Source organism: Triticum urartu, chromosome 4 (genome assembly GCF_003073215.2).
Source record: "Triticum urartu cultivar G1812 chromosome 4, Tu2.1, whole genome shotgun sequence".
In the NCBI taxonomy this organism is placed as follows: Eukaryota; Viridiplantae; Streptophyta; class Magnoliopsida; order Poales; family Poaceae; genus Triticum; species Triticum urartu.
Genome location: NC_053025.1, coordinates 585173577 through 585197352, shown reverse-complemented (window position 1 = coordinate 585197352; position 23776 = coordinate 585173577). Strand labels below are relative to the sequence as shown.

At 49.2% G+C, this 23776-nt stretch overlaps 1 protein-coding gene across 1 annotated transcript in view; it reads left to right on the top strand.

The window, feature by feature from the left end:
* LOC125554898 (KRR1 small subunit processome component homolog) overlaps window positions 1-15571 on the top strand; it is a 29445-nt gene extending 13874 nt beyond the window's left edge. Inside the window, exon 12 of the mRNA XM_048718279.1 lies at window positions 15338-15571. Coding sequence (XP_048574236.1) covers window positions 15338-15571 — 234 coding nt within the window. The remainder of the gene's footprint in view (window positions 1-15337) is intronic.
* Window positions 15572-23776: the final 8205 nt, after the last annotated feature.

The window sequence follows — 23776 nt, the reverse complement described above, 5'->3', positions numbered from 1 at the left end:
ATCTAGCTTTCTGCCTTCCACGCAAAGGAGGTCCCACCCCTCAGCCTCCGAACTGCTTCGATCAGTAGCGAACGTCGAGTGATGTGGTCCTCGCCGATGCGTCGTGCCCGTCTAGATATGAGTAGTTCTCCGCTAGGCCAGCCGATCCCCAGAGTCTAGCCTTCCCTTCCCCGCCCTCCCCTGTAGCGCGCGATCTCAATGACCACTGCGATCCTGCGCGCGCCCAGACGCTCATCATGCTAATAGCGAAGTAGAGTTCTTTCTGTAAGATCCTGAGGTCCCTGTGCTCCGGCTATAACTGTCGAGCCCTCCATGAAGGTCCGACGTCCTTTCCCGAGTTGCTGGTTGCTCTGTAATAATGCTTGCAATTCTACTCCACGAGTAGTCCCATCAGCAAATCAGAGTTTGTCAGTCGAGAGCGTGCCCGACCAAGAAGGGAAGGGACCGAAAGGGGGGAAGCATGCCAGGTGGTGCGCCGGGGGAGGAGGAGAGAGGCGTGTGCGCTTAAGTCGCGGCATGTTGTTTATCTCTTGCACGAATCCTGTAGCAGATGTATAAAGTGTGTTCTAAATCTTGTCCCAAAGAATGGTGCCCAGGAATCGCGTAGAATGCGGCACACCGATCGCCCAGCCGCGAAGTGACGCAAGTCGGCGGCCGACAGTCCCAGGCCCACTCCCGATAGTCGGCCGCCAGTCGCACTCCTCCTTGCTCGCTTGCCGGCTCCGACCCCGTAGCCGACAGTCCAGAGGCGAGCCCCATGGAGATTGGTAAGTCGTCCTCCCACAGCGCCATTAGTATGTCGTATATCTAGGATCCGCGATGGCGATTGTATGCGCGTGCCGCTCCGACCAGTCGTGATGTCCCCGTGCCAGAGGCGCGGCGGAAGCGTGAGGCCGACATCTGAGGAGAGTGTAATGGGGTAAAGAGAGGCAAGGCCCAGTCCGGCCGGCCCGACAGGACCTGAGCGGGCAAGCGGGGATGCGCGTCGCGCCCAAGCGCCGATCGCATGGTGTTAGGCGTATGGCCGTTGTCCTTACTTGATTGAGGGGACTCGGAGTTTCCAATCCATCCGTTCCTCCGCGGGCTCCTGGAGTTCTACGGCCTCCAGCTGCATAACTTTACTCCTGCCTCCATATTACACATCGCCGGCTACGTCGCATTTTGCGAGCTGTTTCTGGGCTGCGAAGCTCATTTCGAGCTATGGAAAGCTATTCTGCCTCGTACCCCGTACACAGAAGGGTCAATATATCAAGTGGGCGGAGCCGAAATATGGCGCATCCGGGACCGGATACCTGTCCGATACTCGATAAGACATCCGAAGACTGGCCTTCGGAGTGGTTATATGGAGGACGTCCCCCTTCCGGACCCTATTCGGATGGGCCTTCCTGAGTTTAATAATGCCCCTTTGAAGAAACGCCGCAGCTGGCGCCCTCGGAGCCCCCAGGAGGAAGATAACAGAGAGGTCCTTTACCTGATGGGCAGGATAAAAACGCTGGCCAAATCAGGACTGACAATAATCGAGGTTATGTCAATATGTATAATGCGGGGGGTGCAGCCACTTCAGTATCGGGGGAAACCCATGTGGCACTTCAATGGAGAAGACGATGCCACCCGCTTGCGGCCGTAAAGGTCCGGACTCCGCCACTCTAGCGAAAAATACTGTCTGATTTATACAAAGGAGAGGAAGAGGAGTTCATCCGCATTAAGCCACGGGATGGATTCTCCATGTACAACCCCCAAACTGGGTGAGCTGCTACCTTTTACTCCAGACCTTCCTGCATTCTTCATCATAATATTTACCTTGCTATTTCATAGCAGGAACTGCGAAAAGCTGTGAGGGAGGTCCACAGCCCGTCTCCACAGCCAGAGGACCCTGACCGGGCCCTCGACCCCGGACTCGAAGAAGATCCGGACATATTTGTGGAGCTCATCGACAGGACGTTCTATCAGTTAAGCTGCGACGGTGCCTTGGTGGCCATCATAGCCGATTATCCTGGCCTGCTCCCTGCATCGCATGTAAGTAAAACCGGAGTCCCAACTTCCGAGAAGGATCCCTTTTTGCACTTCACCCACCGCACACATATGGTGTCTTACAGGGAAGGCCCTCGGGACGCCATGCCGAACCCGAGTGACTCACCAACAAGGACCAGAAGCCGGGTAGGCTTAAAAGGAAGGTGGTCAGGACTGAGACGCCCGCAGAGGTATGAAAAAGAACCCTGCTCCATGGTTTCGTCTTAAAATATAATAACATCCATGGTTCCTGGCAGAAAAACGCTCGCCGGACTGTCCGGAGAGCCTGCCAGCCACGCCTCCACCAGCCGGACTCCAGAGCCGGACTTAGAGGTAGATGCTAACATGGGGACAACACCGATGTTCCTCCTACAGAGGATGCGGATAGGTTGTCCGCTACGAATTCCGAAGTGGAGAGTGCCATGAATCACAGGCGTGCCGGGCCGTACTCCGCGACCCTGGTTTCTCTGAAGAGGCGTTCGATGCCTTCAACTCAGGAGACGCGTACATCCGAGCTGCTCAAAATGGTCTTGCCAGCCACAGACCAGTATGTAAAGGATATACGGGTAAGAAAATCTGATAATTATGTATATCAGTAGCCCCTGAGACTTGAAACAGTTGGCACAACTGATTTAAGGATCATTATATGCGTAGGTTCTTACGGAGAAGAATACCCAGTTGTCTCAAGAGCTGGAGGAGTGCAAAGCCCACTAGCTAGGCCGCAGTTGCCGAATGAAGGAGTCCAAGAGCCCCATCTGGTAACACTTGTTCTGATCGAAAAGAATGAAATGACATGTACCAGTTAGTATTTGGCATGCATGCAAATCTAACAATAGATTCTGCAGATGATCCCGGAGTGAATCCGAAGATCGTGCGAGGGGATGAGCAACATGCTCAACGACAGCTAGAGGCTGGCGAGCGCGTGCTTACGCGGGTTAGGCAGGAGAAAAACGATCTCCAAGATGCCAATACCCGGCTGGGCGTTTGAACTGAAAGATGTTCGGGCCCAGCTAGCTGACTCCGTAAAGGAGAATAAGAGGCTTCGACGCGGCATTTTTAGTAAGTGCTTGAACAACTTTTATAGAGTTCGGCGAAGAAACCGGCTAACAGAGTTATATCTGTAGGTATGCTGACGGGTCGTCCCGAAGAGGAGATGCCCGGACTGCGGGCGATCTTCTGCCAGAGCTCTCACAACTGCACGAACAAGTTCGGCAGGTGATGCAGGGCATTGCCCAGGCCTTGTGGCCATCCGCCTCCCTGCCAGGAGGCATGGGGGAGCTCGTAGAGATGCTCAAGGGAGCGCGGCGGCGCTTCCGATTATGGAAGATATCTGCTGCCGACAAGGTGCAAGGGAAGCCTGGGCCATGGTGAAGACGCGATATACCAAGGCTGACCCGAACCACATGGCCGAGGTCGGACCTGTGGGGTCTGATGGGAAAGAGATCCCCGTTAGTCTGGTATATGACCAGGTAAAATTAGCCGCAAAGTATTCCCAACAGGATTGTAGGCTAGACAAGCCTGTTGGATGGTATAGAAGAAGAATTTAGTCAGTCTAAGTGACTGTGTACTTCAAGTGACATATTTTGTCCCTAGCCGGATTGTAAATCATTTGTCATGGCGGACCTTTTCGCTTCGACCTCCGGACACAGTCCGGAGTGTATCCGAATACCCGCTCAGTTATGTAAAAACCGGGGTACGCTGTGGAAACCAGGCGTAGGGGTCATAAGTGCTTGAACAGACAAGTACCCAACTAGCTATGTTATATTACATGGATAGTAAGAAACATCTTCGAGGAGAATAGTTCCGTTAAGGGTTCCTTTCCCTGGGTACGCATGCATTGATGTGCATGTCCGAACTACGAAAAGAGACGCAGGATATAAACATCTGGGGGCATGTATTGCAATAAGTAAAAGTCATATTTTGTTCACCGACCAAATATTCCCTTAAGAACGCTAGCTTTCGGCTTCACCTCCTCTGAGGTACACATCCGGCTGACCCGGCAGTAACAATCGCAGAGGTGCTCCCCTTATGCCCTAGCCAAATTAACGGGAACGTAGGGCAAAACACAGAGCCAGGCAACCCAGCTTGGCCAAAACTTAAGTCATATCGATGCATATAATGGCGAAGAAAAGGTACATGTGGAAAAGTAACACATGTGCAGGGGGCATAGAGCCCGGAACATAATTATATTAAGCTTCTGTATAAGAAGCCCCCAGGTGTAATGAGCACGCATGGCGCGTCAAGATTGTGTAGTCAAGACACATTTTAACCTTTTAAGGCCGTGAAGAAAAAGGGAAGAAAGAAAGAAAGAAAGACAGATAACATATATATATATAGTGTTACTATTCATCACCCAGGGTGCAGAATAAGTTATTCTTCACCCGAGGTAATCTTACGATCATTTCATAATTAAATTACGTTTCGAATTCAAATATTTACATTCCTATTGATTCACTATGTAAAATTTGACATAAGGAAATAAAAATATAGGTCATAAGACAAGAAAATTTGCAGTTTATGTGTATTTTAGACTATGTTTTTACGTTTGTAATTTTACATAACATAAAATATTTTTTACGGCGATTTATATATTTTCTTATGGTCCCTTTTTGCGTCGGAAATAAGACAAAACTTACGAACGTAAAATTACGGTGCATTGATGGTAAAATAGAGGGGGTGAAGAATAACTATTCCTCACCCAGGGTGACGAATAGCACCCTATATATATATATATAATATATATAAAGGCGGGGTAAGGAGACGAACACAGAGTCCGGCACTAGGCGTAGAACCTCGAAGTCTGGCCGCGTTCCATGGGTTGGCTCGAGTCGATTATCCGATCCATCACGCAGACGGTACGCTCCACCGGTTAGAACTTTGTTGATGATGAAGGGACCTTACCATTCTTGAGCTTGTCCTTTTTCTTCTCGGTAGGCGTAGAACGAGTTCGCCAACGTTATAAGTTTTGCCCGTACTTCTCTGCTTTGATACCGCCGAGCCTGTTGCTGATAGAATGCGGAGCGGGCTTTTGCAACGTCACGCTCCTCTCTCCAGGGCGTCTAAACTGTCCTGCCGATCAAGCTCGGCTTCTTTCTCTTCGTACATGCGCACTCGAGGTGAGTCATGAATGATGTCGCAGGGCAGTACCGCCTCTGCGCCGTACACCATAAAAATTGTGTATCCGGTAGTGCGGTTCGGCGTGGTTCGTAGCCCCTATAGTACGGAGTCGAGCTCCTCAACCCGGTGCGTATCTGATTCCTTCAAGGAGCGCACTAATCTAGGTTTAATGCCGCTCATAATAAGACCATTTGCTCGTTCATTTGTTTGGGGGTGATAGCCGGAGGCATAATCGAGCTTAATGCCCATGTTGCCGCACCACTAAGTTTTTACCTCGTCAACTATAGAAGTTCGAGCCATTATCGTGCATGATATGTGGGGGACAGCCATTAGACGGTGTACAACCCCATATGAATCTAATCACTGGTCCGGACTCGGTCGTTTTAACTAGTTTGGCTTCGAATCTATCACTCTTGTTATTCTCTCTCGGTTAAACTGAGTCCTTGAATATATAACGTGTATTATAGTTCTTCAATTACAATTGCCGTTCGATAATAATTTTTCACCATAATGATCATCCAAATATTTGTGACATTTTATACTTATATATGTGCTATTCCTATCATAAAAAGTCATCAAATTTGTTACATGTATGCAAAATATCATCAAGATCCCTCTCATGGTAGCGATGCAAATATTCAGAACACTCGTATTTTTTATTAGTATTTGTTATTGCAGTTTCATTTGTGACGGAGGAGATTGGGGTGAGAGTTGCGGGAGTCTGTCTCCTGCTGATTTTCTGAAAGACAGAGGGGCTGCCGCTGGGGCGGAGACCGACGCGTCTACCCGAGCCTGTGGCCGACGAAGGGGATCTGGCGAGGGGGGTCTATCGTCTGATCGTGGCTGCGTCCCGCGCAATATAGAAAGCCTGTACGGAATGCTTGCTCCAAGGGCGACCGAGCATGCTCGTGCTGTCCTGCCGCTCGAGATAAGTCAATAATAGTCTTTATCAATTTTAATACTTGCCAAAATTTGTCGTCTTCAACTCTTTGACAAAGATGTACTCTATAGATTGCCCAAGTACCGTGTCCTTTTGAAATTTAGCGCTTATCTAATTAAATATCTTCTCTCCCTGCGGAGGTTCATCCTCACTTATAGTGTCATGCCAGTACCATCCACATTCAGATGGCATCCACGCATATCGCCTTCCACCTTTGAGTAAGCATCGTGTACTCCATATGATCTTCCTTTCCTTTTCTGCCAATGATCTTCAATGGACGACGTTCCCTATTAGTAGCATAGAGAGTTCGTCTACGGTGCTCTCATGACTAGCCATGCGATCTCGTTGGTGTATGTCCCCCTACAATTCGTATCCGTCGTCGTTCATGTTCCATTATTTCTCTGTGCGGGCGTCCCCCGTTACTTAGTGTACTTCCCAAGTGTTCGTTCTCCTCGAACCTATTGCATGTTGATTCTAGCGCTGTGTTCTGCCCGTTCCCAACACCTACCCACGATGCTTAAACAAACCTTTCCACAAGATATTAGGTGGACAAGTCACGCTCTAGCGCTGGTAATGAGAGACGGAGCAGTCTGAGTCATATCCTGCCGCATATATCCTAGTGTATTCCCACTGGAGCCATCAGTTATTCACCCTGAGCCCTCAGTAAGCCGACTCCGTTTCATGTTTGCCCACGTGTCTTAGTTGGCGTAAGCTCTGGACTCTGCCGCCATTTTTGGGTGGTTCTCTTATGCGTCAAATTCTCCATTTATTAATAGGTGCGTGAGATGCCTTCTTGTATCCTCAGCGAGCACCTCCTAGTTCAGCCTCTGAATGCCATACGTGAGCTACGTCCAATCCGGAGACCACCACGGCCTTAATCTACAGCCGTAGTCAGCCTCTCCAGATCCCTTGATCTTCGGCCTCAGTATTTCCTCTGCCTGCTTTTGTTGGAGCTGTGTATTTAATTCTAGTAGTAGCTATATTCACTTCATTATCTCTTAGTGATTGTTACTCGAGGCCTCGCCCCGCTAGACTCTGCCAGTGTCATTCTGTTCACGTACAGTCGCGTCGACGTCAATAGACTTCCGAGATTGCGTAATTACCAGTATCTTACACTCTATAGGGTCGAGTTCCAACTGGTTTCGTGTCTCGCGACGTCCTTCTGACCAAGGCTGGAATAATCAAACGATTTGTTTTCCGCCGGAAGACTCATTTTACGTTCAACGAATGTGCCGCCTACGACTAGGTTTGTAGCTCTGAACCCATATGCGCGTCGTACACATGAGACTTAAATTGGTCCTGTATTCATCTATTAGTTATCTCTCGTCCGCTCCTCTTTGTTGGCATCCCGGTTCTATTGGTACGTACTTCTTAATAAAGTTTATTGAGTTGCTCTAACCACCCAAGGTACATTGACGTCACTATAGTTGGTGTATATGTCTATGTGTTGTAGCGCGACTAGGTTTGCTCTTTCAAAGTCGGCGAGTCGACCCTCGAAGTCGACATGCATTTCGCGGCGACCCTCATGGTGACCCCATCCAGCGAGCCTGCCGAGGTGCCTGTTGACGGGCAGACCAACGGGGTTCTCGATGCCTAGATAATTCGTGCAGTAGGAGATGCACTCTTCGGTCAGAAAGCCCCTGGCTTCCCTCTGGACGTGACATGTTGCGAACGTATCCTTTGATGACACCATTCATCCTTTCGAATGGCATCATGCTGTGCAGGAACGTCGGCCCGAGTTGGATGATATCCTCCACGATATGGACCAGCAGATGCACCATAACGTCGAAGAATGCGGGCGGGAAGTACATCTCAAGCTCGCATAGTATCACCACGATCTCTTCATTCCTGTAGCCTTCTGAGTTGCCTCACGCCAACAGACTTCCGAGAGATGACGTCGAAAAAGTTGCATAGGCCAAATAGCGTTTCACGGACGTGCGCGTCCATGATCCCACGGATTGCAACTGGAAGTATCTGCGTCATCAGCACGTGACAGTCGTGAGACTTCATCCCGCTGAACTTCTGCTTCGCTGGGTCTAGGTATCTGCTTATCTTCCCCGCGTAACCGTAAGGAAGTTTTACTCCTACGAGGCAGGTGAAAAACTGCTCGATCTCCTCCTGACTTAGAGTGAAGCACGCGGGAGGGTAGTCATTTCCGGTCTTCTTGGCCTTTTTGCCTTTGCGACGACTTTCTGTGTCCTGCTTCGCCTCATCATCATCATTCATCATTAGCGTGAAGCTCCTCCCTGATGCCCATTGATTTCAAGTCTGCCCTTGCTTTTGGCCCATCTTTGGTCCTCTCTGGCATGTTGAGCAGGGTACCAAGCAGACTCTCACACGTTCTTCGTGATATGCATGACATCAAGGCTGTGAGGCACACGGTGGATCTTCCAGTACGGCAAGTCCCAGAAAACAGACCTCGTTTTCCATACCTTCAGCAGCGGCTCTGGCGCCTTTCGCTTCTTTCCCGGCTCTGGCGCCTTTTGCTTCTTTCCCGGCAGTGGGCAATCTTTCCAATTTTTCAACAGCTCGTCTATTTCCTCGCCGCTCCTCGTACGCGGGCGTCTTCGGGGTTCGGTTTCACCATCGAACAGATCCTTGCGTTTTCTCCATGGGTCATCATCGCAAAGCCACCTTCGATGTCCCATGAACACGGTTTTCGAAGACCCGGGATCTCTATCTAGCTGGCGATACGTTGTGTCATCCATGCACCTGACGCATCCAGAAAATCCGTGGACCACCTGCCCCGCGAGATATCCGTAACCGAGATAGTCGTGCACCGTCGTGAGCAGTGCGGCTCTCATAGGGAAATATTCTTTCTCTGGCATCCCACGTATTGGCTGGCGTTTTCCACAGCGTGTCTAGCTCCTCTTTCAGCAGCCCCAGATACAGATTGATGTCGTTCCCTGGTTGTTTCGGCCCTTCAATTAGCATACTCATGTGAATGTACTTCCTCTTCATGCACAACCAGGGGGGAAGGTTGTACATCCACACAAACATAGGCCAGGTGCTATGTGTGCTTCTCTGGCTGCCAAACGGATTGACTCCATCGGTGCTCGCGCCCAGCACGATGTTCCTTGGATTTTGGTTTCAAGTTCAACGCTTGCCACTGGCTCGCATCCTTAGGGTGACTCAGCATCTTGTCTTTTTTATTTATCTCCGGATCATTTGCGTCATCTTCTTGCTTCTTCTCCTCCCTATCCGCGTGCCAACGCAGGAGCTTTGCTACCTTAGGGTCCGCGAAATACCGCTGCAGACGAGGAGTGATCGGAAAGTACCACACCACTTTTCGAGGAGCTTTCTTCCTCTTCTTGTATTGAGTGACGCCGCACACCGACATATGGTAGACTCCGCGTGCTCGTCCCGATAAATGATGCAATTGTTCATGCACACATGGTATTTCACGTGCGTAAATCCAGAGGACACATGATTTTCTTCGCCTCCTCGAAACTGGTCGGGCACTTGTTCCCCTTGGGAAGACGTTCGTGCCAGAATGACATGTTCTCGTCGAAGCATGCGTCGGTCATTTTGTGTTTTACCTTCATCTCCAGAGCCATGAGCGTTACTTTTAGGCGGGTATCCTCGGGCCTGCATCCTTCATACAATGGAGTAACCGCGTCTATCTCCAGTTGATCCAGCTTGGCTTTCTCTTGGGCGGCAGCTCTTGCGTTATCCGTCTGCTTGAGAAGCAGCTCTTGAATATGAGGGTCCTGCACCCAGCCTCCATCGTCGTCTGCTCCGGCATCTTCATCTTCATGATCATGCCCTTCGTCTTGATCTTCCTCATCATCATGTCCGACATCTTCTACATGATGACTGTGTACAGCATCACCGTCGTGATCATGTCCTGGAGATTCTTCGTCTTCTCGCCCGCCCTCGCGCGGTGGTTGTCTTGCTGCCCTTCCTCATTTCTTGCCCGGCCCCCATGGACGACTTCATAGTCATCTTCATCACCTTGCCACCGATAGCCATCCATGAAACCACGCAAGAGCAGGTGGTCCCGCACCTGCCCGGAATCCGGGTCCGCAATAAGGCTCTTCAGCTTGCATCTTCGACACGGACATCTTATCTCCGTCTCGTTCTTTTGAAGCATCTCGGCCTTCGCGGGCTCAAAAACCTATTCACGATGCCTTCGGTCATCGTGCGGACCATGGTCCTCTGCAGGTAGAGCAAAACGATATTTTAGAACCAAGAAAAAATTTGGCATGACCTTCCCTAAAAATAGGACCAAAAAGAATGCATAGTGCCAAAATTCTCGCCGAAACGGAAATGAATCAACATTCCGGCAAAATATTGGCAACTATCGCATTTCAAATACCGGTACCTGCAAACACAAACATATATGCAACACCACAAACACATGCAACACCACAAACATACATAGATCTAGCTAGGCCACAAAAAGTGCATGTGCACGTTGTTGGAGCGAGCTAGGGAGAAAAAAAGTAGATCTACATCATGAAGATAGCTTTCCCCTTACTTACCTATCAAAAAAAGGTAATTTCACCACTTAATTTTGATGAATCTATGGTGGAAATGAGGTGAGGAGGAGGCAGCCGAAAGCTTGGAGAAGGAGGTGGAGGGAATGAAGTGGGGAAAGTGAGTGGGTAGGTGTGGGGCTGTCCAAAATATCTTGTTGGGGTCCCAGGTTACTAATGGCGCACCACCTGCAAATGCGCCATTAGTAACCCTGGTTACTAATGGCGCACCTGCAGGTGGTGCGCCATTAGTAGTTTTGCAGAAAAGTAATATAAATATATATATATATATATATACTAATGGCGCACTTTTACAGAGGTGCGCCATTAGTAGTTTTGCAAAAAAAAGAATAAAAAAAATTCAGTACTGGCGCACTCCCTGTCTGGTGCGCCATTACTAGTTAGAACTAGTAATGGCGCACTTCGGTAGGATGCGCCATTAGTATGTATGTAAAAATGAAAAAAAAATTATCACTAGTGGCGCACCTATTTTCTGGTGCGCCATTAGTGTCTTCCACACTAATGGGCATCACCAACTGGTGCGCCATTAGTATATAGTAGTGGCGCACTACTTCCCTGGTGCGCCATTAGTGTCAATCCTATCTATAGCCCTTTTCCTAGTAGTGTGAAAAGAGACATTCATTGTATCGTATTAAATTATGAGATCCTGACGGAGCGTCAGCAAGCTAGAGGAAGCTTTATATGATGTGTCCTTTCTCGATAAGTAAGAGTGTCAAACCCAACGAGGAGCAGAAGGAAATGACAAGTGGTTTTCAGTAAGGTATTCTCTGCAAGCACTGAAATTATCGATAACAGATAGTTTTGTGATAAGATAAATCGTAACGGGTAACAAGTAAATAAAGTAACTAAGGTGCAACAAGGTGGCCCAATCATTTTTGTAGCAAAGGAGAAGTCTGGACGAACTCTTATATAAAGCAAAGTGCTCCCGAGGACACATGGGAATTGCTGTCAAGCTAGTTTTCATCATGCTCATATGATTCGCGTTCGCTACTTTGATAATTTGATATGTGGGTTGACCGGTGCTTGGGTGCCACCCTTCCTTGGACAAGGCTCCCACTTATGATTAACACCTCTCACAAGCATTAGTAACTACAAAAGAAGAATTAAGGTAAACCTAACCATAACATGAAACATATGGATCCAAATCAGCCCCATACGAAGCAACACATAAACTAGGGTTTAACTTTCTGTCACTCTAGCAACCCATCATCTACTTATTACTTTCCAATTCCTTCCCCTAGGCCCAAATAATTGTGAAGTGTCATGTAGTCGATGTTCACATAACACCACTAGAGGAGAGACAACATACATCTCATCAAAATATCAAACGAGTACCAAATTCACATGATTACTTATAACAAGACTTCTCCCATGTCCTCAGGAACAAACATAACTACTCACAAAACATATTTATGATCAAGATCAAAGGAGTATTAATTATCATTAAGGATCTGAAAATATAATCTTCCACCGAATAAACCAACTAGCATCAACTACAAGGAGTAATCAACACTAGTAGCAACCCACAGGTACCAATCCGAGGTTTTGGGACCAAGATCAAATACAAGAGATGAACTAGGGTTTGAGAGGAGATGGTGCTGGTGAAGATGTTGATGGAGTTTGACCCGCTCTCGATGAGAGGATCATTGGTGATGACGATGGCGACGATTTCCCCCTCCCGGAGGGAGGTTTCCCTGCCAGAACAACTCCGCCGGAGTCCTAGATTGGTTCTTCCCAAGTTCCGCTTCAAGACGGCGGTGCTTCATCCCAAAAGCTTCCTTCTGATTTTTTTCAGGTCAAAACACACCATATAGCCAAAGATGCGCACCAGAGGCCTGCTAGGGAGCCCACTGTTGGGGAACGTAGCATGCAATTTCAAAAAAATTCCTATGCTCACGCAAGATCTATCTAGGAGATGCATAGCAATGAGAGGGGGAGAGTGTGTCCACGTACCCTCATAGACCGAAAGCGGAAGCGTTTGACAACACGGTTGATGTAATCGAACTTCTTCTCGTTCTGACCGACCAAGCAACGAACGTACGACACCTCCGAGTTCTGCACACGTCCACCTCGATGACGTCCCTCAAACTCTTGATCCAGCAAAGTGTGGAGGGAGAGTTCCGTCAGCACGACGGCGTGGTAACGGTGATGGTGAAGTGATTCGCGCAGGGCTTTGCCTAAGCACTACGTGAATATAACCGGAGGCATAAATTGTGGAGGGGGGCGCCGCACACGGCTAACAATGTTTGTTGTGTGTTCTAGCGGTGCCCCCCTCATATATATAGGTTGGAGGGGAGGAGAGGCAACCAAGGGGGCACCCCAAGTAGGAGGAATCCTACTTGGGGTCCTCCCAATTCGGCCTCCCCCATTTCCTATTTCTATTCTGAGTAGGAAGGCAAGAGGGGGAAGGGGGAATCCTATTCCCTTTTTCCTTTCCTCCTTCCCCGTTTCTACTCCAATTTGACCAGCCCATATGGGGGCGCACCAGCCCCTTAGGGGCTGGTCTGTCCCTCTCTTGGCCCATTAGGCCCATATAGTTTGTCGGGGGTTGCCCGGAACCCCTTCCGGTGACCCGATACGTACCCGGTACCCCCAAAACACTTCTAGTGTCCGAATACTATCGTCCTATATATGAATCTTTACCTCTCGGCCATTTCGAGACTCCTCGTCATGTCCGTCATCTCATCTAGGATACCGAACAACATTCGGTCACCAAATCACATAACTCATATAATACAAAATCGTCATCGAACGTTAAGCGTGCGGACCCTACGGGTTCGAGAACTATGTAGACATGACCGATACACCTCTCCGGTCAATAACCAATAGCGGAACATGGATGATCATATTGGTTCCTACATATTCTACAAAGATCTTTATCGGTCAAACCGTAATGACAACATACGTTAATACCTTTATCATCGGTATGTTACTTGCCCGAGATTCGATCGTCGGTATTTTCATACCTAGTTCAATATCATTACCGGCAAGTCTCTTTACTCGTTCGTAATGCATCATCCCGCAACTAACTCATTAGTCACATTGCTTGCAAGGCTTATTATGATGTGCATTACCGAGAGGGCCAAGAGATACCTCTCCGATATTCAGAGTGACAAATCCTAATCTCGATCTATGTCAACCCAACAAACACCTCCGTATATACCTATAGAGCATCTTTATAATCACCTAGTTACATTGTGATGTTTGATAGCACACAAGGTATTCCTCCGGTATCCGGTAGTTGCATAATCTCCTAGTCGAAGGAATATACTATTAGGTGAAGTTCATGTTTGAAAGAGTAACTCAGAACGCGAAGCACACTCGAATTCGGGCACTGACTCTCGATACCTCATTACCCTGATACGAATGCAGTTCCCATATCTAAGCGTGATGCTATAGGTAGGAGGGCCAGGTCATGTCGTCACGATCTATACCAAATCCGGTTACGTGGTTAAGCTATCACATTACGATAGTCACTCTATCAGCGGTGGAGTGCTCGAGCTCCCGATCTCATTCCATCATCCTGAACAAGTTACAAGGGTCTAGGGGTTAGGGATCCTAACCATTCGCTCTTGATTAAACGCAGTTCTAGTTCCGTTAGCCTGGACGACTGAGTTACTCACGCGCGACTCCGCAGTCTCATACGAGCCACACGTCTTGATCCAATGTATCAATGTATACCAGTCTAGATGATGTTAATGTACTATGTGGCACACTCACGCAATAAATCAGGAAGGGTATTATTGGCTATGGGACAATACGGCAAAAGGGTATGTAGGGTAGCCACTTGGATGATCAATGAGATTAGGATCCTAATTACTAAAGCATTAAGCAATTACGGCATGCAGAAGGATAATCACAGATAGGAAATGAGAAGGCACACTAAGCACACACGTAGTAGAATATTAATACACGAAGCTACAGTCACTATCTAAGCAAGCATATAGAGGAAGTAGGCGATATCTGTGATCAAGGGGGGGCTTGCCTGGTTCGCAGACGACGAGGGATCGTCAACTCCGTAGTCGTACTTGGGTAGCAGCGCAGACGTCGGTTCGGTGTCTAGCGAGAGAAGAGGGGGAAGAAACAATAAATATATTAAAGCATATGCATAGTGATGCATGACATGACAAGTGAGTGCTAGGTGTGCCCTAACGCGGTACGATACCGGTGAAGGGGGAAACATCCGGGAAAGTATCCCGGTGTTTCGCGTTTTCGGACAGATGAAACGGAGGGGGAAGTTGCGTGTTCGCTATGCTAGGGATGCGTGGCGGATAAACGGGCTGCGTATCGGGTTCGCCTCGCCGTTCTGAGCAACTTTCATGTATAAAACTTTTTCATCCGAGTTACAGATTATTTTATACGAATTTCTGAAGTTTAAGCAATATCCTAGATTTATTATTAAACTAAAATAGGATTATTGCACCAGCATGACGTCATCAGTCAGCTGAGTTGACCATGGTCAACCCTGACGTGTGGGGTCGGTCAGTGCCCAGTCAGCAGTACAGTCAGCGTTGACTGGGTCAAAGTTGACCAGTCAACAAGGTCAATGGGGCCCATCTGTCAGTGACACATATTTTTAAAAGGAGGTTTAAATTAAGCTAACTAGGGGTGGGGCCCCTCTGTCATGGAGTCCTCAGACTAACTAAATAGCTAATTAGTTAATTAGGCAAAATTAATTAAGTTAATTAACTGAACCACTAATTAATTAATTATTTTAGTATTTATTTTATTCTTTTATTAACATTTCTTTTTTTTTCTTTTTTTTCTTAAGGCAGGGGCATGGGCCCCATTCGTCAGTGGCTCGGGCCAGTTGAGGCACGGGCTAACGGGCGAGGCAGACCCGGGCGCGTGCGGCGAGGCCGGCCGGAGCGGCGCCCGGCAGCAGCAGTGGCGGGAGAGGGACTCCGTCAGGCGCGGGGATAGCGGGGAGCGGTGGCGGACGCCGGCGAAGGCAGCCGCGCGGGGATGGGGAGCAGGGGAGAGCGGCACTGGCGAGCGGCTGTGAGCGAATGGCGGCAGCAGCAATAGGAAGCAGCGGCAGCGACGGAGGAGGCGAGCCACGAGCACGGCGGGGCGCACACACGGACGGCGTGGGTCAGCAGTTTCCACTATGGGTAGAGAGAGACAGATTATCACGTGCAGATGCACGCGTGTCGACCAGTGTACAGTGTGAGAGCAGAATACCGATCACGGTTCATCGTACATGCTCAGCGCGATAGCTGGTTTATAGTCGATGTATAGGCAATGCTCTGCAGTCCGCAGACTACTCCTCACGCTAAATGCTCCGCCCACGGCATGTGTGCAGGATTTCCCGAGATGTATAGATAGTCTTCGCCAAGTGAGGACGAAATATGGTGATACAAGCTTTTTCATCAGAGACAAGAATAATTGAGCGTGAGTGAGCGAGCGTGTGAGTGCAGAGCCCTGGGTGATCAGTCTATGGACGATCGGAGATCCGAGCATATGTCACGTAGGAGGAAGTGATGTTATTTGTCCTTACTACTCATCACAGGATATTGAACTAGTGGAGAGTCTAGAGCTCGCATGCTTAGAGGAGTCTAATATGTCGACTCGTATGGATAGCGGGCACGAGAGATCCACTAAGTAGGTATGCACTCGCGCGGTAGCTAGATCTCGAGCAACGCACGATGAGAGGATATACATATGAGGGCTCTGTAGAGGAGCATACCGAGCGAGTGTCGAGTAGGGGGAGGGAATGCGCTGAGGGCATATTTGGAGGAGAGGACCTCGTGGAGGAGACCGCGGAAGTAACATATATCTCTTGTAGGCCGGACTCGTGAGAGACTACGTGCAGTAGAGTAGCGCGGCGCGCAGAGAGTGTGAGAGAGTGACGAATTCATAGAGCGCGTCTGCCGCGTGTGGCGCGGGGTGGGAGCTCGGCATCCTCACTCGGTGCGGTCTCGCGAAGGGTGCAACCACGGCGTTCGGGCGCGTATCTGCATTGATACATGATGAGCAGAGTGCTGCGACCTCGTGGTCACTCACAGTAGTCTCCTTAGCATTCTGCGATCGCGAAGCTACTTGTGGTGAGTAGCCGCGTAGCGCAAGCTAGCCACGGTGGTGCGTAGTGAGCTAGAGGTCGCCGGAGAGAGAGGGTGGTGGTGGGAGGTCTCTATGAGTATTATCACTTCAGTGCGTTAGTGCGAGATGTAAGATATGCTGAGTGAGAGCATCCGTGCTGATGCACTTGCCTGAGCATGTTAGTTTGTTACGCGATCTATATTATAGGTAGAGTGCTGTTCAGATAAAGACGGTGCGTTGATGATGAGCGCGCGAGTGGTCAGACTTCTAGCCAATTTATCGAATTCTCGAATAACGGGGTCAGTTACGGTGACGTTCATTATTCTTGTTCTTTGTTATTATCTTGTGATTTACCTTCTGTGCTCACCTCATTGCTTTGTTGTATAGATCTATCTGGTATAGGTTAATAACTGCAGTCCATTAACCTGCCAAGAATAGAAATTAGTTTTAGCAGTCTCGATAATCATTCTGAGGATTATGATAATGGTTATCGCTTGTGGCGTTTACTTCTCGTTAGGTATGTAGGAACATATTTAACGGTGTAATTCAATGCTCAGACCTCCTGTATAACTATCTAATGCAATATGACTCCACCTGAGAAGAACAGACTACAAAGTGTCAAGATTTTCTCATATATTGAGAAATTTTGGTACTCCGCTTCGTCATGATTATTACATCGATTGGATGATTTGCGAACTACCAGATCTGCACCAGTCTAATTCGGCGAGTGCGCGAGTTGCATGGGGTGAACGGTGGACTTTACTGGTACCTCATTATATCACAGCTCGGACACGATTCTCTCACTACAAGAAATCTCGTCTCAAATTTAAGAGGCATAGTAGGGGTGATCATTAGCTCATTAACACTTTCCTAACGAATCTCTTTCGGTCTGGTTGTCTCCTCTCGAAGGTCGAAATCCATTATGTAGTCTCCAATTCGACAAGTAATGTGCTGCACACTTACTTATTCGGTGTCTTCATGTACGTATACACATACTGGTAGATGGTATGGGAGAAGATGTAGAGAGTATAAGGACGTGGTGGAGTGGTGGGTGATATGGGTGGTGTGACGAGAGAGAAAGAAAAAATTAGGAGCGGGTGGGGGGTATCCTGCGCCTGAGGTTTCTGTAGTTCGTGCTGCATAAAGATGAGAGCAAGTGATGATCAGGAGACTCACTGCGATACATGACGTGAGAGAAACTCGACAATTAGCAAACGTGTTATTAGATTCGAGAGCCTAGGCATAGTACATTTATGACTACGAACCGAGAGAGTGCGAGAGGTTTCAGAGTAACGAGATAGTATGGTATTGAACCATAGATATTATTACAAAGGTGCTCGTGAATTACGTATGAGGCGCACATGAGGAATACTGAGGTTATACGTTCAGTGCTAGAGAAGATGTACTAAGCAAAACATATGAGACAGGGGAGGTAAGCGGAGAGTCAGTTCGACCTGTGAACGTGGTATGGGGACATGTGGTAAAGAGCAGGAAGGGCTACATTTGCCGGTCAAGATATCAAAGTATGTCAAAGAGGATAGCTGTCAGTTGGGTTGTGGGCAGAGACTACGTATGTACAAATACAGCCCTAGCGGCGAAAGGAAGTCGCGAAAAACACATACGTGTCACTCTATGGAATACGAAGCACACGGACCTAATTAGCGACAATGTTACGACTCCGCCGCCTCAGTGACGTGTGTTCTGAACTGGACTATATGGGAAAAATCTTGTTTGAGATCGTATACGCGTGTTTATAACAGAGAAATTCGGTTAATATATTAATAGCCATCCAAAGATACTAACACACAACAATGGAAAAGCAAATGTATTACACACATATTCTCAGGATACCTGCCAAGGGCACAAACAGAGCATGATATCCAGAGCAGATATAAGAATTCGAGCGAGCTATATCGTGCGAGCTAGATGATATAGGAATAACGAGAACTTATGAATTCCACCATACAACGGTGTATTTGTAATTGATGACATATAAACCAGTAGAAATTACGTATTGTGCTCATTTCTTATTGATGAGAAGTGAGAATATAACAGACCTTTCGAGATTATGACATGACAACAAGTCAATAGTAAGATCGAGCGGTTGCCTTAAGGCAAATTGCAAGGAACTGTTCAGACTGTACTCGCAACAGTCGTATGATCGAATCGGGCTTAAACCCGACCAAAGGGAGATTAACTCTCTCACCCATCAAATAGCGGTGGTGGAGGAGCAATGCAGCGATTCTTCCTCTATTTTGAGGACAAACTATGTCCGGATTCCCGAGCTCTCGAGCCGGATACCCGTCTACGGGAGGACATGGCCCAAGCTTCGAACCTAGAATCGGACAGCGGGCCAGACTATTGGGCAACGTCAGAGCCCGAACTGCCAAGCTCGGAAACTCCTCTGCCCCTGGGTCTCAGATCGGGTCAGGGTTTGGACTTAAATCTACCCACCCACCCTCACATAAGTGATCTTTCCCACATTAGACAAGAGCCCCAAGAGACAGTACATCACTATTGGGCCAGATTCCTCCTTGTAATAAGCAAGGTCAAGGACTGTCGCGAGGAAGACGCAATTTCATTCTTTTGCAAAAATTGCACGGACAAGGGAATCCTCAACGCCATAAGTCGCCGTGACATAGTACACTTCGCTGACTTGGCGGCCATAGTACAGAAGTACTGTGCGATGGAAAGCACCTGGAAAACCCAAACAAAATTCTGGGATCCTCCGGCTCTCACTAAACCCTCCGTCCGAACTAAAAGGGTGTACTCTCGTAAGTCACCCGATCCAATTACAAAGAAACCAAAGCCCACTACAGGGCGAGGAACCGTATTGGAGGGATGGCTCAATGGACCATGCAAAATTCACAGTACACCGGATACCATGCCAACACATAGCCTTAGAGCATGTTGGATACTCCGGCAGGTGGCCAAGAGCGGCGAGGAACTCCTCATCAACAATACCACAGAGCACCATCCCGTGGAAAATAACAATACAGTACTGACAGTCTTCGAGACTTTCGCCTCAAATAATAGGCGCAAGCGAGCACTCGCCCTCGCCGAAGTCTGCCACGTTGCAAATACAATCCATAAATCCATGGAGACGATACACCTCTTCCAATCCCAGTGACACATGCCTATGTGCCTGTGTATACTCGCTCTTTCCATTCCTATATCCATTTTCCTCCTCCCCATCTTGTATCTGCGGGTTTTCTGGCCTTCACTTTACGTCCTGTCCCTCGTTCAGTCTGTCACACCGTATTCGCATATGACTTCCATCTGTACAGGTTGCCTCCTGTACTCTGAGGGCATCGGAGGCTCGAAGCGGATCTTTCGGCGTGTCTCCACGGCTTGGTACAGCACCCGTACGTTCGGCGGCGAGTTACCGGGATCCGCGTGTCCGTCGCTCGAACTCGGTCTGCTGTAGGCCAAGTACGCTCTGGCGACACGCCTACCCGTCGACGCGCCAGACGCCTTAGCAAAATGGAAGTATCAGAGTCTATTATCAGAACAAACAGAAGCTACCGCTCTGTAGTTCCCCTCTGGCACAGCACTGATCCTAATCTGGTTAAGCCCACTGTCACGCGCGTGCCCCCCAGCTGAAGCCGGCAGGTCCGCTTTGTATGTGTCCGTCAGTCGTGCCGGCGTGGTTGCGGATCGTGGGAATCGCTGTGGCGATGTTGCACACCTAGTATTTCATCGCACATTGGCGCTCCGGTCCGAGGGCGTTCGGTCACTAAGCATGTGGTAGGCCTTTGGCATTTCACGCGGGTGCGACGACATTTCTGATGATGGTGAGGCGCGCATAGGAGTTCAGCATTTCTCGATTTACGCTAGCGCCCACGCTGATCCGTCACCGCGTTGAGCGATCGGGGCTTTATTCCGCAGTTACCAGTAAGCGGCCCGTCGCTCTCCTTGTCTTGGTCCTGTATGGTTACGTGCCGTCTGTGCTTAGCTGCGTGACGCGCACAGTCCTCGCACCGTGCCTCGACTACCTTGAGGGGTCACCAAGGCTGACTTATCGTCTCTTCGCGTGTCACACCATCAGCGGGCAGTCCGTGGAGCCCGTCTGAGTGTGCTAGTCTGAAGCTGTACCGAGGGAAGCAATGGGTACTACTGTCTATATTCTGCGACATTGCGGCTGCCGAAGCTCATCGTTCACGCGCACTTTTCCGTGCCGCGCCCACTTACGGACTATGGGACTGAGCATGCGCGTGTACACGTAGCGAGACTATGTCTGTGCTTGCCTGTTTTCCCTGCGCGTGCGCGCCGAGCCGACGGAAACGATCGAGACCCTTTTTACTCACACCTGGTCCGAGCACTGAGCCCTCAAAGGCATTTTCCGAAGCCCTCGGCGCCTGGTTTGTCCGTCATGGGGTGTGTACCCGGTTCACTGCTCGTCCCGTGTGCCCTGTTTTCATGGAGCACGTGGCGCCGTCACGCGGTACGAAGCACTCTTATTTTCGCACGTGTCCGGCCCTGCACGTCTCGGGTAGTGTCTGGGTCGTCGTCAGGGGGAGAGCGAATCGCGTGAACCGTTGGCCGTTCCTGGGCGGCGTGTCCCTCACGTCCCCGCGGGCGTCGGCTGTTATCTCGTCTTAGCTCATTCCGTTACGAGCGGTCTAAACTGGCCGCTGGAGGACCCAACGTTCAACCTCCCTGTTTTTCGTAACTGAGCCGTCGTTTCCTGGAACTTGAAGAGAGGCCACATTTTCCAGTTCTTATATGCGCATCTGCTCCAGGGACATGCCACGGCAGAGTTGCGAGGCGCCGTCTTTGCGCAAAGACAGCATTCCCATTGGAGGCTGGGTCGTGGGACAACTGACACGCGGCGCACCGCAGAGGCACTAGCTAGCCCATCCGCCTGCGCATGTCGTTCTCAGATTCTCCGGCCCGTTGGGCGGAGTTCGCGTGGTGCGGGAGCTTTCATTGCGGCCGCGAGAATTGGTGACATCTTCAGCCCGCCGGCATCGGACGGGCCCTCGCCCAGACTCGCTTCGCCTGCCGGGCCTGGGGGCGCACGCGACTCTTGTGCAGAGGCACGACGCGCGGCGTGCATTGCTAGTTGGCTTACTGACTGAGCGTTCACGTTCACTAATCCGGCAACGCGATCACCCGGTAGTTCGGCCATGGCTTTCACAGCGCGATGAGCCATTGTGAAACAGAGATTCCTACCGTACTAGATTAACGAGCAGGGACGCTGAGCTCAGAGTAAGGTAGACATACTACCATACACAACGATCAGGTTCTCAAAAGCAGTATTAACATGCACGTGATACTAGATAGCATCACACTGTGAATTCTGGCTTGCACAATGCATAAGATAAGAATTACAACGAGACGATTCGAAGCGATTAAGAGAGCACTCACTTATGAATAAGCATAGGAGGACAAAGACGCAACATATGGCCAGTTGGAAGCCAGTATGGCTACACTTCTTTCTGAGACAGTCCTCTGCCATATCGAACCATCGAGAAAGATTAAGAGAAGATTAGATTGAGAGAAATAAAAAACACCACGCTTTCACGTTCGTATTGTAACGGGATCAGATCAAAAGCGAGATTAGCAACTTTGTCCCGCGCGATTAGACAGTCATCGTGAGCTATTAAGGCGCTCGTATTGCGTTGTGATCATTACAGAGTGCGCCATACCAGACATGGCCACTGACGATGATTCCACCAAATATCAAGGCGTAAGACGAAGGCTATGGATAGAAGTTATGGAATAGGCACCAGAGCTTTAAGGACCGACGACGAATAGTAAAATAGGATAAATAGAGATGGTATTTATCACTTGGGAACAGGATCGTGAGGGCCACATATCCTACACTCTCAGTATTCTCACAAAGCGGACTAGAGTCACACTGGGACTTCTTTCCCGCTGATTCCGCACAAGACCGTTCCCAGTGGTTTCGCGATAGTAGACAGGGACAGCTGGCAATGCCCGTATATCAATCAGCGGTCTCACTAATTAGATGACGAACGGAGAATGCACCTCTAAAGATCGTTAATCCTGGAGCCGCGTACTCTCGATCATTGTTGATTTCACTTGGACATTCACAGGAGGCACTGGCAGCAATCACATGGCGTCAGCATCGCGAGGACGAAAAAATAGCGGTGTACATCGCAATGCTTTGTTTAAATTTTTTTTAAACAGTCGATTCCCTGTCGACCTCTGGCGACTGTTCATGCCGGAAGCACGAGGGGCGATTCCGTCCGACACCGCCGGAACAGGCAAACTGGACAGCCACGCTCTCAGCGCGTGATCAGCTCTGTGCTATCGCCGACAGCACATACGGGATTCGGGTGAACCGGGACCCCGGTAAGTCTCAGAGGCATCCTTCCACGAAGTTGATGACGTGCGACTCCATATCATGTTCATTGAGGACAACAAGAGTAATAGAGCATGTCACACTGGAGACCTGATGAGCGTTGGAGTACGGTACAGGAGGGCTGAGAGATTAACGTACTGCAGTGTGCTTCCTCGATCAACTGGACCACGATGGCGGAGTACGATCAAGCCGCAACGGCATTCATCACTCCATACGGCCCCTTCTGTTTCAACACCATGCCTTTCGGGCTCAAAAACGCCGGTGCAACCTATCAACGCATGATTCAGACATGCCTGGAAACACAAATCGGCAAAACAGTGGAGGCATACGTAGACGATGTGGTCATTAAAACCAGACACGTCGAATCCTTAATAGACGACTTGAGGCTTACGATTCGACATCTCGAACATATGACATCAAGCTCAATCCGGAAAAACTGTTTTCGGCGTGCCCGCCGGAAAGCTCTTGGGCTTCATCGTTTCCAATAGAGGAATTGAAGCAAATCCGGCTAAAATCTGAGCTTTGTCACAGTTGGCTATCCCAACAGACCTCAAGCAAATCCAGAATTAACCTGGATGCGTGGCTGCCTTAAGCCGCTTTATCTCCCGATTAGGAGAAAAGGCATACTACCTCTTTATCGCCTTCTTCGATGCACCGAACACTTCGAGTGGACGGATGCGGCCACGGCCGGATTGGAAGAAATAAAAGCCTCTTGGCCAGCAACCCAATCTTGGCCGCGCCAAATATCGGCGAACCAATGCTGTTATATATAGCGGCAACACACCAGGTTGTAAGCGCAGTGCTCGTCGTCGAACGAGAGACAACGGACATAAGTTC